This window comes from Trachemys scripta, chromosome 1 (genome assembly GCF_013100865.1).
Source record: "Trachemys scripta elegans isolate TJP31775 chromosome 1, CAS_Tse_1.0, whole genome shotgun sequence".
Classification (NCBI taxonomy): Eukaryota; Metazoa; Chordata; order Testudines; family Emydidae; genus Trachemys; species Trachemys scripta.
The window spans coordinates 291,602,114-291,619,617 of NC_048298.1; the positions used below are offsets into that span (position 1 = coordinate 291,602,114).

The 17,504-nt window shown below is 41.2% G+C and overlaps 1 protein-coding gene across 1 annotated transcript in view; it reads left to right on the forward strand.

Annotated features, from left to right (window-relative positions):
* Nucleotides 1-7,306: 7,306 nt before the first annotated feature.
* The window catches only part of WDFY2 (WD repeat and FYVE domain containing 2), a 117,201-nt gene continuing 107,003 nt past the window's right edge, over nucleotides 7,307-17,504 (forward strand). Inside the window, exon 1 of the mRNA XM_034758538.1 lies at nucleotides 7,307-7,597. Coding sequence (XP_034614429.1) covers nucleotides 7,461-7,597 — 137 coding nt within the window. The 5' untranslated portion in view covers nucleotides 7,307-7,460. The remainder of the gene's footprint in view (nucleotides 7,598-17,504) is intronic.

Consider the following 17,504-nt stretch of genomic DNA (forward strand, 5'->3'; position numbering starts at 1 on the left):
GGTAACTGCGCAACAAAATGGCAGATGAAATTCAACATTGATAAGTGCAAAGTAATGCACCTTGGAAAAAGTAATCCCAACTACTCTTATGTAGTGATGGGTTCTAAATTAGCTGTTATCACTCAAGAAAGAGATCTTGGAGTCACTGTTGCTAATTCTCTGAAAATTTCAGCTAAGTGCTCAGCAGCGGTCAAAAAGGCTAACAGGGTTAGGAACCATTAGGAAAGGGATAGAAAATATTATAATGCCACTATGTAAATCCATGGTGCACTCACACCTGGAATACTGTGTCCAGTTCTGCTCACTTCATCACAAAAAGGATATAGTGGAACTGGAAAAAGTTCAAAGACGTGCAACAAAGATGATTAAGGCTATGGAATGGCTTCCATATAAGGAGAGACAAAAGATTAGGGCTAGTCCTCTTAGAAAAGAGAGAGTTAAGGGGAACTATAATAGAGGTCTATAAAATCATAAATGGTGTGGAAAAAGTGAACATAGAAGTGTTACCCTTTCCTGGAATACAAAACCCTGGTGTCACCTGATGAAATTAACAGACAACAGGCTTAATACAAACAAGAGGAAGTACTTTTTCCACACAAAGCACAATTAACCTGTGGAACTCGTTGCCATGGGATATTGTGATGGTGAAAATTGTAACTGGATTTAAAAAAAAAGAACAAGATAAGTTCATGGAGGAGATAGGTCCATGAATTACTTGTTAGCCAGGATGGTCAGGGATGCATCCTCAGGCTTGGGGCAACTCTAAACCGCTGACTTCCAGAAGCTAGAAGGTGGATTGCTCACTGTTCTCCTGCCTGCCCTGTTCTGTACATTCCCCCTGAATCTCTGGTACTGACCACTGTTGGAGACAGAATACTGGACTAGATGGACCATTGGTCTGACCCAGTATGGCTGTTCTTATGTTATATTCTTACCTGCTGATTTCTACTCCAAATTCATTAGGCATTCTTTCAATATAAGTATATTATTCCTTAAATATTATCCTTACATTCATCTCACAATGATTCTGAGTCTTGACAAGTTACAAGCTTTCTGTAGATACCCTACATGTTACTCTTTATGAATAAGTATCCTGTAAGACATGTGTTTGGTGTAGTAAGTTTGCCAGGTCTGAAGTGAGAGCTGTTTGTAAAGAACAGGGGAGCCTTTGTAAAGAGGTCTCTGTGCCACACAGGGGTGATTGACCTGGAGAGGCTTCAAAATGCTGAAATCTAGCTTCATGTCAACTAAATACTCTAGAAATTAAGCACTCAAGCAAAGTGTAGTTTCTCTTCCACACTAATCACCATCTTGTACAGTGAGAGGGACTGGTATCAGATTACTTAATAGCTTAAAGTTGCATTTGTTAAGGAGTTTTGGCCCCAAAACTGACCAGTCATAAAACGGTCCTAATTGGGAAAGGGAATATTCTGAGGATTCTAAATATCTATTGTAATTGATGGAACCCTTCATTGTTGAGCATTTTTTTTTAAATGACCAGTTTTTGTGAGCTCCTGTTGCCACCCTTGTTGTTAGATTGGCTCACTTTTAACAGGATGATCCCAAGGCGTGCTGGATTTCCACAGTTCCTATTTGTTTGGAGGTTCATCAAGTGTCATCACATTGCATGATGATGTAATATTAAAATAATCATGCAGCAAAAAAGGCATGAACTAAAGTGGCAACACAACACAGACAAATGTTGCTATCTTGTGCTGGGAGAGGAATGTCCCCTCAAACTTATAGAAGTGGCAAGTCTGCAGCTGTAGTTAACTAAAAAATACCGCTCACAGACAGGCTGGGGACTCCATCCAGCTCCTTCCATGTTGGACCACTCCACTTTCACCTTCCTATGCCTGAACTTTCACTTAGGCCAGTGGTTCTCAACCTTTCCAGTCTACTGTATCACTTTCAGCAGTCTGACTTGTCTTGCATACCCCGCGTTTCACCTCACTTAAAAACTACTTGCTTACAAAATCAGACATAAAAATACAAAAATGTCACAGCACACTATTACTGAAAAATTGCTTACTTTTTCATTTTGTCTGTATGAAATTTTAGTTGGTACTGACTTTGCTAGGGCTTTTTATGTAACCTGTTATAAAACTAGGCAAATATCTAGGTGAGTTGATGTAGCCCCTGGAAAACCTCTGTGTACCCCCAGGGGTATGCATAGACCTTGAGAACTTTAGGCTATGATTACCTGCTCATGACATCTACTTTTAAAACTCTGCAAAAAGAACAGGAGTAGATACAGACTAACACGGCTGCTACTCTGAAACCTTTTAAAACTCTGCAGATTCTTACAAGAAGCCAGAAGATGGACCCAGAGAGCAACTTTGTAAGCAAGGAGACAGCCGTGGTAGGTAGGGAATTTTTTTCTGCTACAACCCAGGAATGTCAAACAGGATTGCAGATGAGGAATCAAAGATGATGTTCTGGTATACTATTCTGCTGTGAGCACATGGGGCTTGGCTCAACTGTATGTAACCATCATGGCCTGAGGCCACCACTGATTCCCAGAGCTGTGCTGACATCATCAAATATGTGAATTCAAAAGTACTATCACCTATCACCAATAGCTATGTTCATTTCACTCCCACTGGGAAAAAAGAAAAAGAGTAAACAGAAGTACATCAAATAGGAAAGACCAAAGCTATTTACAAACAGCTACAGCAAAATGCAAAATAAAACAAGGACCATTGCTGACTAAAATATCCAATAAAAGATAATACCTCTCCCATCTTGTCTCTTGTTGATTAACACAGATTAAATTATACTGATATCATACAAAGATTAATTTTTTCAGAGGCAATCTACTATCCTTATGGAGGAATTTTTCCAGGACATTTTGAATAGTAAGGACCAATGCAGAAATGACTTCTCTCTCTCTCTCTCTCTCTCTGTTGTATCTTCCAAAAATACCATGCCTGTAACTGGGCTTCCTTCTATTTCACAATTTACAGTAACAAAACAAAACAAACAAACAAACAAAAAAACCCACCAAAACACCCTTGGATGATATCAACAGTTTTATTTCTCTATATTTGTGCTTTCAGAGATCAGCTGCAAAAAGAATACAAAAGCCTCCAGGCTAGCAAGAGAGGCATGTAATGATTTTTTCCCCCAAGTGCACATGCTTTTTACGATGCAAATATACCACTTGTGGTGCTCAGACTCGGATCCAGTATTTCTCTTCTGTTTATTGGGTAGAAGCACTAATCGCATGGAAAACTGCTGCTTTGATGAACCCAAATTTACAGCTGCAGTACTGCCTTAAGTCTGAAAAGCCCTTCGGTAGTGAAGAAATGTGGCCAAGACATGTTTCATGTGATTTTTCAGAATTCTTGTAATAGATGGTGAAAGTTTGCCTTTAACAACACTGACTTCAAGAGTAAATGCCTTTTTCTCAGCTTTAGCACAATGTGAATGTAACTTTGGGCAAGTTATTTGACCACCCTGTGCCTCAGTTTACCTAGCAGAAAAGCTGACTGAAAAGCTGAAAACCACATGCTGGGATTAGGGTGAGTTTCCTTGGGGAATAAAAATACCCCTCCCCTCCCATGAAAGTAAGAAACTGAACTGCAAAAACATTCTATTGTCACTACATGTAAATACTGCAGTTGTGTTCTTGCAATTAATTTTACCTGGTGGACCTGTGTTTAATTCCACCCCATTGTGCATAATTTTTGAGGATCACTCAGATACTGTTCTCTAGCCTAAATTAATAAAATAGCCTCTGTGTGATGCAGAAGAGTAATAATACAAAAATACTTGTAATATAAATGCCCATTTAATATAGACTGACAGTGTAGAGTGCCACCAACTTTTACAAAACAATTCTGCTAATCATTATTTCAAACTTACACCTTCAATCATAAAATATGAAAGAAAAAGTAATATAAACACAGAGACCCTGGAAATATCTCCCTCCCGTCTTTGTCCTCCCTATTCTTTATAAAAATGTATACTGTATTACAAACAGTTGCAAAATGGCCAGAAAAAAATCCAAGGAGCCTCTCATACCTGTTGAATAAGCTAATAGCATTAGAAAAGAATAGCAGTAGACCTCTGTGAAGAAAAGGGGCATACCTATCTGGTTTCCCATTAGTTGCTGCAACAGGCTACAGTTTGCCAGCTTTGAGAAAGAGAGGTGCCAAAGGTAAAAGGTTTTAGGATTTATTTTACCATCGGAATGTAGGCTGACATTTGCCCCAGTCTAAACCAGAAAACCCAGGCCCCACTTTAGGAATGCATCTCTATTCAGAAAAAGTGCTGAAGTACATTCTTAAAGCATGTGCTTAAGTGCTTTCCTGCATTGGGAACTCAGTCCTGATAAAACTATGAAGAATATTGGACAACATCAGCTGTTGTTACTGGATGTAGCTGTAACTTGTGATCCTATCTGATTGAGACTCAGTATGGAATTAAAAGGCATCTTCAGCTGCGTCCAAACTCCGTAGTTTGCTGTGTGACCCTAGTAGCCAAGGTGCTCACACACTGCCTGAGTGAAGGGAGATTCTACACCTACTGAACAGGAGTCTTTAACTTTGAGATTTTCTAATCCAAGTGAATCAACAAACTAAACTAAAACCCTTCCCAAGGCCAGCACATGAGATGATAAACTAGTGACCTATTTGAATTTATAATTTGTATTATGTTAATTCTTGTTTAAGATTATTTATATAGAAAATTCATTGTTTAGTGTTGGAGGACAGCAACTCTTTCTGTCATTCTTTGCATTATTACATGACATTACTAGTATTTTTGCAACATGTATGGGCAGAGCTTGGATCCTGCAGCTTTCTCCTCTTCCACTGATCCTCTCTTTTGCCTTGTACCCTCCTGACCTACTTTGGTGCTCAAACCCCAACTAGTGAAACACTTTTTTCTTTTTATACTTTGCAGAGGAATTAATCTTCAGTAGGATATTCAACATGTGAAGACGACAGAGTAATTAGGAAAAGGACTGACAATTTTGAAGGAGTCAGGGGAGAATCTTTTTTTAATGTAATATTTATTAAAAATAACTAGGTTTCAGAGCGGTAGCCGTGTTAGTCTGTATCGGCAAAAACAACGGAGTCCTTGTGGCACCTTAGAAACTAACAAATGCCCAAATAAATTTGTTAGTCTCTGAGGTGCCCCAAGGACTCATCTTTTTTTTTAAATAGTATTAGTGTGACGTTGTGCAGTCTATATGGTTTTATAAAAATATAAGTGAATATAATGTAACTGGGATATGCTTCATGCAAAAGGTCTCTTGTAAGGTATCATTACAAAGCTCATAATCTACTGAGTGTGATCATCCTATTTGTAGAAATGTACCACTCTTGTATCTAAAACTAGAAATATAAAACATAATTCTGAGGGCCTATTGTAATTATGTAAAGTGTGGGCCATTAAGGATTGTTTGGAATCTTGATGACTCCCATTGTCTGCAGATGGCTGTATTTACCTGTGAGTCTTCCTGTATATGGGTGTGCTGGCAAGTGAGTAATGACGTCTTGCAATGACATGTGATCATGTCACCTAAACTGGAATCTATCTTTAACTTGGTGCTTTTCCAGTGAGGGAGGGTGGAAACCCAGAGGGACAAAGGGTTCCCGCCTTATGCAAAAGATATATAAAAGGGTGGAAGAGAACAAAGGGGGAGGAGCCATCATGAAGAATCCCCTAGCTATCACCTGAGCTGCAACAAGAGCTGTACCAGGGGAAAGAATTGTGCCCAGGCCTGGAAGGTGTCCGGTCTGAGAAAAAAACTTACTGAAGCATCTCTGAGGGTGAGATTATCTGTATTCAGTTTGATTAGGCATAGATTTGCGCATTTTATTTTATTTTGCTTGGTGACTTACTTTGTTCTGTCTGTTACTACTTTGAACCACTTAAATCCTACTAAAAAGAACAGGAGTACTTGTGGCTCCTTAGAGACTAACAAATTTATTAGAGCATAAGCTTTCGTGGACTACAGCCCACTTCTTCGGATGCATACCCTGAAAGCTTATGCTCTAATAAATTTGTTAGTCTCTAAGGTGCCACAAGTATTCCTGTTCTTTTTACGGATACAGACTAACACGGCTGCTACTCTGAAACCTGTAATTATATCCTACTGTCTGTATTTAATAAAATCACTTTTTATTTAGTAATTTACTCAGAGTATGTATTAATACCTGAGGGAGCAAACAACTGTGCATATCTCTCTATCAGTGTTATAGAGGGCGAACAATTTCTGGGTTTGCCCTGCATAAGCTTTCAGGGTATGGATCCGAAGAAGTGGGCTGTAAAGCATAAGCTTTATGCAGGGTAAAACGGATTTATTTGGGTTTAGACTCCATTGGGAGTTGGGCATCTGAGTGCTAAAGACAAGCACACTTCTGGGAGCTGTTTTCAGGTAAACTTGCAGCTTTGGGACAAGTGATTCAGACCCTGGGTCTGTGTCTGGAGCCAGACGGCAGTGTCTGGCTCAGCAAGACAGGGTGCTGGAGTCCTGCTCTGGCAGGGAAAACAGGAGCAGGGGTAGTCTTGGCCCATTGGGTGGTAGCTCCCAAGGGGGTTTCTGTGATCCAACCCGTCACAATTAGTAAAAGTGATGTTTCTGGCATCAGAAGGAGCCCCTCAGCACAAAGGAGATCCTAATTGTGCAGAGCTGGCACCCATGCTCTTATCCCACATACCTCTCTGCATCTAGGGAGGGGAGCTTGAATGGAGGAAACAGGGTGGACAGAACACCCCTACACCAAGCTAATTATCAGCTGCTCTGACCCTGGAAGACAGACTCCGTCCAGCCGACGCAGGCTTAGAGGGAGAGTAGCCAAGGGGAGCCGTAGGGTTTATTTGCGTCTTTACCCGCCTCCTCAGCAACGGGGCCAGCCAGACCCCAGCCCGTTTAGAAGAGAGACGGACACGGAACATGTGCTGGGCTCCATCAGGGTTGGGCTCCCGTCACCCAAGTACCCCGATGGCTTCAACGCCGCGATCGCCCTCTGCCAGCCGGGGAGAAGGGGAAGCCGAACGCCGCGTTGTGCGTCGGAGCAAACCCAGAACGGGGGAGCCGGGAGCTAGCAGGTTGCCGGCCAAGCAGCACCCACAGCAGGCAATGCCCCTCTGCCGCTGCTGCCCCGGCCCAGCCCCGCCTCACTGCGCAGCCACCGTCAGCACAGACAAGGGCTTCCCCTGCCCTCCTGCGTGTGCGCCCAGGCCGGCCGGCTCCCGATTGGGTGCCTATTGCCGCGCGGGGGGCGGGGCTCCCGGAAGTGCCGCTGCCACATTGGCCCGGCGTGGGGGGCGGGGCGCTTTAGTTGCAGGGGTGGCGCTAGTTGCCGCGCGAGCTGCTGTTTTGGTTCCTGCTTCTGAGGGATTCTACAGGGCGCGAGCCGCGGTCCCTCCTCCTCCTCCTTCTCCTTCTGTTGTTGCTGCAGACCGGCGCCGCCCCCTGCCGCAGCCGGAGCCCGCCGGCGCTGCCCATGGCCGCTGAGATCCAGCCCAAGGCACTGACCCGCAAGCCCGTCCTGCTCAGCAAGGTGGAGGGTTCGCAGGATGTAGTGAGCATGGCCGCGATCGTGCCCAAGGAGGACGGGGTCATCAGCGTCTCCGAGGACAGGTACTGCCAGGGGGAGGCGGGCACGCCGCTTCGGCCCCGCCCGCAGCCAGGGCGGCAGTGCCGGGGGTCCCCAGGGAGCGTGTGTGGGTCCGCGGGGATGCTGCGTGTATGTGCGCATGCATGAGACAAGCCCGCCGTGGGGCTGGGGTCCCGCAGTGGTCTCCCTGCAGGGGTGCAAGGGGCTGTGTGTGCAAAAGCTGGGATGGGGATTGTTCTGCATGCATCAAACCTGCCCGAGTGGTTAGAAGGGCGATCCGCTGGGTGCCGGGCTGGCCTGTGTCTTGCACAAGGACTCGAGGAGACACGAACGAGTTGCTCGGGCAGAGCATACACCAAGTAGATTAAATATTGATCAGGCCTATTATGTGTGCACACTGCTCACTCTGCCACGGAGCTCACTGTGTCATGGTAACCCTACTGCATATGTCTGTGATGTGCATGATTCAGATTACACAAAGGTGAGCAAGGATATATTGTGGCTGATGCCTGGTCAAAACCAATAACGTATCTTTAATTAACTTTTATATCAGATACTTCAGAGATTCCGTTTTATGGTCACACATGCTAAAATGGTCTGTCCTGAAAATTGAAGTGAGTCATTTTCCATAATATGCCTGTGTTACTGTAGTCAGAATTGGTGCGCAAGTCAGGGCATGACTTTTCCTTTGTCATAAAATGTAGTGGAGGATTTCACAAATGCTACTTCTTTGAAAATTCATATCTGTATATTTACAGAAGCCAAGCTGGTTTTTTTCAGTCCAACATTGTACTTCAGCAGGCCTTTAAAACAACAGTTGCGTTGTTGTGTGTGTTGATTGGTAACTTCCCAAGAAGGAGCTGCTAATGTTTGTAGCAAAATGTCACTCAAATTACTGTAGTCTCATTCAATTTCTCTTATATTGTTGTCATCTTAAAATGAGCCTTCAGAAAGATATGTCAAACTCAAAGTTGATAACAGTGAGATACAACAGTTGCACTGAATAGCCTTTTGTGTTTTTTAGTCTTATAGCTACAGTTAAGTAAAAGTGCTAGATTGGGGAATCAACAAATTTTTAAGCCTTTCAATGTGGGCAGTTTATATTACTCTTTAATCTATGTGTGTTAGATATGTAATTTGTCAGACCAGTTTCAACACATGCAGCTTTTGACAAATCTATGTGACATTTGTTTTGACACTAGACAGAAGATACCAATGTTGTTTGCTGAAACAGCGCTTCTAGTTCTTATCTAACAACAACATTTCCTGCTAGTTCTTTTAAAAATAACATATCTAAAGGATAAGAAACTAGTCCGATATCTGGTATCGTAAAACTGCAAAAGTGTCTGGTATTTTTATAATTTTTAGTAGTCTTACTCCACAATATAAAAGTATATCTTAAGCCATCCAATGATGCTTTTCTTTTCTTTTCTTTTCTTTTCTTTTCTTTTCTTTTCTTTTCTGAAAGAGTTCAAATTTACTTCATTTAGAGGCATTTCCTCTTACATCTAGAATAGTTTCATTTTGTTAACTCTTTAGGTGTGCTTTCCTTAAAATAAAAAATTGCCCCATGATCCTCATTGGAACCCATATAATAACCATTCCAAAATGTAGTTTCATCATCACTCAAGCAAAAATCATTTGACTTATCTGCCCCAACAGAATGTTTAAAAAAAAAAAAACAGGTTCAGGATTTTGCTCCTTTATCAATGTATTTCTATTCAAAAAACCTAAGTTCTACCATAAGTTAGTTTCTGGTTAACTGTTTGATACGTGAACTATGCAAAATCTCATTAAAGTTCATCTATGCCCTGGGCTCCAATAAGCTCTAGTGTCTGGTAGTGTTTTCTTTTCATAAGCTTCGGAGAGGCAGGTATACTGTGGAATTGATAGTGACTGAAAATGTGAAATCCACTTATTTCAAGTGATATGGCCAAATTTTGCTATGTGAAACACTGAGTAAAGCATGAGTGTAGTAGGGGTAAGAACTAGATACATTCATGGAGGATAGGTCCATCAATGGCTATTAGGGCAGGATGGGCAGGAATGGTGTCCCTAGCCTATGCTTGCCAGAAGTTGGGAATGAGCGACAGGGGGATGGGATCATTTGATGATTACCTGTTCTGTTCATTCTCTCTGGGGCACCTGGCACTGGCCACTGTTGGAAGACCGGATACTGGGCTAGATGGACCTTTGGTCTGACCCAGTAGGGCCATTCTTATGAGTTGGCGCATAGTGATGTGCTGGATTGATGCCACTGATGTTCTGCGCTGTAAGAAAATACTTCTCAAACATTCTTTATCTCAATAGAGTGAATGTACCTAGTATCTTTCCCCTTAGAGAAAGAGAGAGTAAGGAGTCCAATTGTTTCTTGCACTGCTCTTTACAAGGTACAAAACCCCCTAATTTTTAGGTGCCAGAATAGCAGCATGACACTGTAAGGTAATGTTTCTGTACTCCATGTAGAGATTCTCTGTTAAAAGGAGCCTTGGTCTAAAGGAGCATATAGTAAAGTGGAGATTTGGAGAGTATCACTAAGGAACATGGTATTTTAAAATCTTGTGGTATGATTAATTTGCATGTTGGTAAAACTAGTTAAAAGTGATTCTTTTGCTTCTTACTTGTAGATGTTTGGAGTGCTGTTGGCAGTACAGGGTGGCTCAAGGAAAACTAGAAGTGCCTTTGTTAGGTAATCTGGAAACCTTCTGACTCTTCCACTTGATGCTATTACATTATTTCATTAACTTCACTTAATTTATTACTTTAGGTAGAAATGGATTTATGTAAGTGGATGTTCATTTTTGGATTCATAGCTGAAGTAGTACTTTATTTCAGTAGTCACTACTTCTATTGCAGTTAATGAATTCAAGCTCTGTGTTAAGTTTTATTTGGCGGAAACAGCAACTTGGGAGTAAACTTGTAGCCTCCTTGTTACGGAGACAAGAGCATGGTAGGGGGGGAATGCTCCATGTGACAATGTTTGCTTTCATCATTTCAGTGCTATGCTGCCTCCTAGTTTGATTTCCCATTTAACATTGACTCTCATTCTGTATTGGCTTATGTACTCCAATTATGTAGTTGCTTTTAGAGATGGTTGGAAATTATAAAGCGCTAGTAATGAATGTGGAGAGTTTATGCCCGTTTTCTTTCTTCCGGAAGGAGGTCGTAGTTCTGGCTGAGGTGAGATCTATTAAATGTAGAGGTCTGCAGATATCTGGTTTATATCCACAGATACAGATATCTATGGACCATGTTTGTGGATCGCAGATTGGATGTGGATAGAAATTTTATATCAGTTGTATGTGAGATACTCTGAAATTTATTAATCAGCTTCAGCTGGAATGACTTGTATCCAACGTTTAGGATTAGGAATTTTTTATGAATGCAAGGGAGTCATCAACTGGCTCTTTATTACCAGTGCCATCAGTGTTTAACAATCAAAGCTAGGCTTTAAGGTGGGTGTCTGTTTTGCATCACCTGGCTCTTCATTTCATAAACTGTCTAGGATAGGGGTCTTGATGTCTCTTTGTATTTTGTTCAATGCCCAGAGTTGTGCCTGGGTTCATTGCTTTGTAAACCTTTAAGGATCATTTTAAACAATAGCTAACAATACCCTCATGGCTGATGCAATATGAGAACCTGAACACAATATACTTTATTTGTATAACAGCAACATTCTTAAAGTTGACTCTGTCAAAATAAAGGATGCATTTGTTTATTTTTAAAGTTCTTGAGATTTTTGGTTTTTGTCTGGGTTGATATTTATCATGGCGTGGGATATTGAGGAATGGTATATTGCAGGGGTCGGAAACCTCTGGCACGCCGCTCGCCAGGGTAAGCACCCTGGCAGGCTGGGCCAGTTTGTTTACCTGCCACATCAGCAGGTTCGGCCGATCGCGGCTCCCACAGGTTGCGGTTCGCCACTCCAGGCCAATGGCGGTGGCGGGAAGCCACGACCAGCACATCCCTCGGCCCGTGCTGCTTCCCGCAGCCCCCATTGGCCTTGGATGGCGAACCGCAGCCAATGGGAGCCGCGATCGGCCGAACCTGCTGACGTGGCAGGTAAACAAATTGGCCCGGCCTGCCAGGGTGCTTATCCTGGCGAGCGGCGTGCCAGAGGTTGCCGACCCCTGGTATAATGTATGTGATGTGGATGCACATTGGAACAAATAATTGTCTAACTTTATTTTGACTCTTTGTTTTAGAAGAAGTGAGTATACCTGCTTATGCTGGTGAAAGTTAAAGCTTATCTAAGAATGTTTAAATCTGATAAGGTGAAGTTCTGAGAACAAGATTACAAGCTCTACTAAAAAACTGCTGGAGCTGACAGCCACTTAGGTCCCAGCACGTAGAATCCTGTATCATACATAGCTTAGATTGAAAGTGTGCCAAAGATTTTTACACTTAAGGCTAAATGTTGGAATATTTAAGGTTCCAAAACTGAATGTCTTGTCATTGGTCTTAAATTTCCAGAGCCCCTTGAATTTAATGATACATATTGGCCAAATTCTCAAAGGTGCTACTTCCCATTGACTTTAGAGAAAATCAAGGTGGATAGAATTTAATTTTTTTAAACCAAAAAAATCTAATATATTTTTTAAATGCTTTAAAAAATAAACCTATTTGAAATTGACAACCAATATTAAGACCTAAAGTTAATATCCATTAAAATAATTTAAAAATATTAAGCAGTACATGTGGGGTGCCAACCTTTAAAGAAAGTCAAACCACTGATCCTGGTGTAAGTCACTGGCTAAGCACCTGGAGCTAGAGTTTGTTGAAGCGCTAAAAAACAGCTTTTGATAGCAGTGGCCTTTTCTGCAGGTGTGAGAGAATGTTTTCTTTAGTTTATTCAGCTAGTTCATCATTTATTCAAAGTTAAGAAACCAATGTGACTTGAAAAAGCAGAAAAGTTTGTTCTCTTCCAATTCATGAATAAAAAACAGCTGAGGGATGAGATCAGTTCTAAAATTCTTGAAGGGCATAATTGTTTCTAATCATCAGTTGAATTTACTAAGCACAGATACTTTGTTGAATAAATCAGTTTTAAATGCAGAAGAGGTTTTGATAAACTTTCTAATAAATAAAACTGCTAGATACATAATACTTTTAACTAATAAAACAAATTTAAAATGCTGTTTTTATGCATTTTAATTTAAACTATTTGGATAGAAATTCAGATATCAAATCACAAGTAAAAAACACATCATATGGTAAATAGAAAACTGAATTATGCATTTCTTAACAATAAAAATGTAAAAAAAAAAAAACTGAATACAAAAAGGACTGAATAAAAGTTAACTATATAATTACTTAAACAAATGTGTGTAGATCTAGTGTACCCCCTGACTAGCAAAAAGAAGCACAGTTTAGTGTATAGGCTATAATTAGTTGCAAATCAGCATGTTTTTAATGGTTACCAGCCAAAGAGAATCTACCTTTCTTTATGAAAATAACTAAAAAGTACAATTATTATTAAAATTGGTGATTTAAGTCATTTGAATTTAAATCAGACCACCCTGGAGAAGGTTGTGTGTGCAGGGCACCTCTGAAATTTAGGTCATTAGCATGTCACAAGTTCAAGTCACTGTACAAATATTAAATCTTCAGCATAGCATTGTGAGGGAGGTAGCTATCCTTAGCTAAACATTGGATACAGAGGGAGAAATGGATTGACTTCCCCATTTGTCAGTGACTGTAGTTCAGCCTTGTCTATATTGGCAAACTTCTGAAGTTACCAGCAGTGCAGCTCCAACAGTGTTGGGGGTGCTAGTGCAGTCTGGCTGCTAGTGTTTTAATCATGGTGTCCTCTAAACCTGCTCTGAGCAAGGTTGGCTACATCATGGTGGTGGTGGCTGCCATTGGTCAGTCTGCACTACCAGCCGGAGAAGCATGGTAGGAGAGCTACACCAATTTGCCAGTGTGCAGAGCCTTCCTGACTGTGAACTCATATCTCTGGACTGTGCTCTCATCTCAGTGAAAGTCCTGGGCTTTAACTCCCATAGAGCTGATTTTGAAAACTCGGGAGTTAAGGTCAAGCATTATATTTTTCCTGACTCCTCTGCTCCATTCTGATCCAATAGTGTAGTCCATAATGGGGGAATCATCAAAGCTCTTCATCTGATTTTCTTCGTCACTTTCTAAAATGCAGTAGTTGTAATATCTTAAAAGGGAATAAAACTTAGACGAGTAATTTTATGCCATAAAGAGTAATAAGTTAGAAGTGAACTATAAAAATAAATGTGTACTGGCCCCTCTACCCTGTTGTGTTGCTGCAGTACCTAAAGGGCCCACCCTCATTGTACTAGGTACTGTACAAACCTAACAGATGAAGACTCCGAGAGTTTGCATTCTGAGTTCATATTGGCCTCTCTATTCACTCCACATCCAGTGAAGTGTAAAAAATTAACTTGTACTGCTCACGCAGTGTTGCAACTAGAGGTTTTCATCAGGCTTTTTCAATTTAGGTCAGCATAGTTTGTCTTAACACATCTGTCCATGGATTGTCTTCTGGGCATGTTAGTCAGCAATTCTGTTAGTGAATTTGTACGGCAAAAGGTTTTGATCTGTAGAAGGAATTTAGATTTCCACACATTACTGGTGTTGCTCAATATGGTTGTAGGGAAAGCACACTTCACCATAATTAACATCAGCATAATTTTTCAGTGTGCTTTTTAGCACGCTTGTGAAATACACTATGAGGTATAGAAATTTGGCCTTTCAACTGTTAAATACTCAGAATAAACTCTGGTTCTTTGTATCTTCTTGGCCATGTCCAGGAAGTCAGGCATATAGTGGCATTGGCTATATCTTAAGAATTTATTTTAAATCACACCTGGGAAGTATTTTAAGGAAGAGGTGAAAATTCAGTGGTCTGAATGCAGCACCCCAAAGAGAGGATGTGGTGGAGTGCAATACTGTGCAGTTTAGTTCCTGAATCCATTGCTGAAGCGGGGGTGGTGTGCACCAGACAGTTAATTTTTACTGTGAACCAATGGTCAAGCGGGAGTGTGCCATCAGTGCAAGACTTGAGTGTGATGGCAGTGGGTGTTTGAGTGTGGTGTGTCTTCTCTATACAGGCTTTGTATGCATTCCCAATGCAGTTTACTTCAGAAGTAGTAGTTACTTAAACAGTGCCATAGTTGTGGATACTGCTTTATGGGTGAAAAAATGACAGCTCCCTGCTCTGAGGAGCTTACAAAATGGTTAAACTGCAATAAAGAAAGGAAAAATCAAATGCACAACTACAAAACGGGGAACAGCTGGGTTAGGTGTTGGTACTACTGAAAAGATTCTGGGCGTTGTTGTGGATCACAACTTGAATGAGAGTCAACAATGTGATGCAGTTGCAAAAAAGGCTAATATTTTGGGATGTATTAACAGGAGCATTGTATGCAAGACACAGGAGGTAATTGTCCTGCTCTAGTTGGCACTGATGAGGCCTGTGTCCAATTCTGGGCACCAAATTTTAGGAAATATATGGACAAATGTATCCTGCAGCGGTATTCTGCGATTCTCCCACTCCTAGACTGGGCCTTGGGCTACAGTACCCCGTGTATCAACCGTTGTTATCCTGAAGGTCAGATTGAGTTCGGGCATCTATGATTCTTCCTTTCAGAAGTCAGTAACCAGTGGTATATCATGATAAACCAGCCTTCCTAAAACCAAAGTGTTTGTTTTATCAGTAGGAACAAAGCATTAGAGAGAAGTATCAAAACAGTCTACATGCATGTCTATTTTACCTAAAGCACTGCCATCCTTTGATGGGGACCAAGGGTCTAGCTTCTCCAGGCACCCCAACAGAGTCCTGTATCTGTCTGGTTCCCCCAGACATTTACTGTCCTTCTCCCTTTTTCTGCCAGTGTTCCTTTGTTCTTCCTAGTTGAGTGGAGAGGAGGCAAAATCATAACCGCTTATAGGTCTTGAGCCATTCTTTTCCTTCCTGACTGTTTTTCCAGACAGCTACTTATTGAGCCAAACCAGTATATTCATACAGGAAACACCCTAATAGCCAGACCAACACACAAAATTAACAAATTACCAAGCAACTCCAAATCCCTGTTACCGTCCTTTGAATGATGAAATTAATACTGGTTTGTCATATAAACAGGAGTGGGGTGTGGTGGTAGTGCTGATATACTTCATTGCCTCATGTTGGCCCATCATTTTGATACGATAGTGGACAATAGTCTGATTATGATCTTTTAGGCTTAGAAAGCAAACAGGCCTGTGAAATGTGAAAATAATTTGCCTTTTACCTGTTAGCATTTTCAGTTGAAGACCCACCAACTCACGTGGGGTCACTTGTATGCTGTGTTTTTTAAATCATTTTGTAGATACTGGCTTCCAAAATTAAAGCTTTAGACAGTTTGAGTGCAGTTTCCCTGTCAAGTTTTTTGTGCACACTAAAATGATTGAAACCTAATATCCCTAATCAGAAGAGTTGTTTGTTAGTGAAATATATCTGTAGACATTTAAAATAAAAAAGCAAATTCTATTTAAAGGGACACTATCAATGTGAAATCTAGTCAACTGTAAAAAAAAAAAAAAAAAAATTACTAGTAGCTTTAGGCAGTACACCTGCCAATTTCTTTGATTTTTTTTTTTTGTAATCATTTTCCTCTTTAAAAGGGTGTATTTTTTTGTTGTTGGTTTTGTCCCCCCCCCCCTTTGCTGTTTTTGGAGGGTGAAGGGAAAGGGGGGAACTCACACAAACAAAAGAGGAAACAGACTGACTACACAGAGTAAATGCTGTAAAAGGCATAAAAAGTAAGCAAATTAGGGGAAAAAGGATGTCTAGGGATCAACACATAATAACATTTCTTTTGTGTGGGGTCCCCATAATGTTGGTGAAGATATGTGCTACAGATGATCAAAAATCTTTCTTTAAATGTCATCCTTTCTAGGAGGTACTGCACTGGTGTGAGGGGCTCATGAAGAAAAACAAATATCACAGATCTGTCAGATTTATTGTACCCCTAACCTGTAGTAGAACTACCTCATAATCAGAGTTAAGAATGACATTTTCCATTGCAATGAAAAGGATACCTTACATCAATGGTGGGCAACCTGCGGGCCACACGCGGCCTGTCAGGGTAATGTGCTGGCGGGCTGCCAGACAGTTAGTTTACATTTGCATGGCTGCCCGCAGCTCCCATTGGCTGGGAGTGGCGAACCATAGCCACTGGGAGCTGCGGGCACCCGTGCAAATGTAAACAAACTGTCTGGCGACCTGCCAGCAGATTACCCTGACGGGCAGCATGTAGCCCGTGGGCCACTGGTTGCCCACCACTGCCTTACATCCTATTTTTGCCTATCAAAAATGGGCACTATACTGAAAACTAGTCTGTCAGAACATCTAAAATTGAACTTTGGAAGTGTTTATTGGGCCTATTTACATCTTCCCATTGTGCTCAAATATTCTATATGTTTCTGTAGCCACCAAGGAGACTACTAGTCTTGCTGATACAAGATCGCTCTCCTTAAAGAGCAAGAATTTGTCCAGTATAACTGCAGGTTTTCGTGGTTCCCTTGTGTTAGAAATTGGGAGTGATATTTCTTTTGCTGAGGCAGCTTTTACTGCCCTTATTAGTTAAGAATCAATATTCCTCACTCTTGCTAGATGATTCTTTACAAGTTGGAGAAAGAGGGGGCAGCTCTTTGCTTAAGCAATCAACTCTGATTGGAAGGAAAAAAGGCCACTGTAATTGCAGCAGAATGGTTCTATAAGGGGAAACATTTACACAACCTAGGGACTCTAAATAATGTACAGTCCTTGAGTATAGGGAAGTGAATCTGACTTCAGATACAGAAAATCCTGTTTCTCGGTCTCATTTACTAGAACTCTCCGTAAATTAACGGGAAATAACTGATTCATCTGTCCTGCTCTAAGATGATGCTCCCAGCCTGTCAATATCTTACTGGATTTCT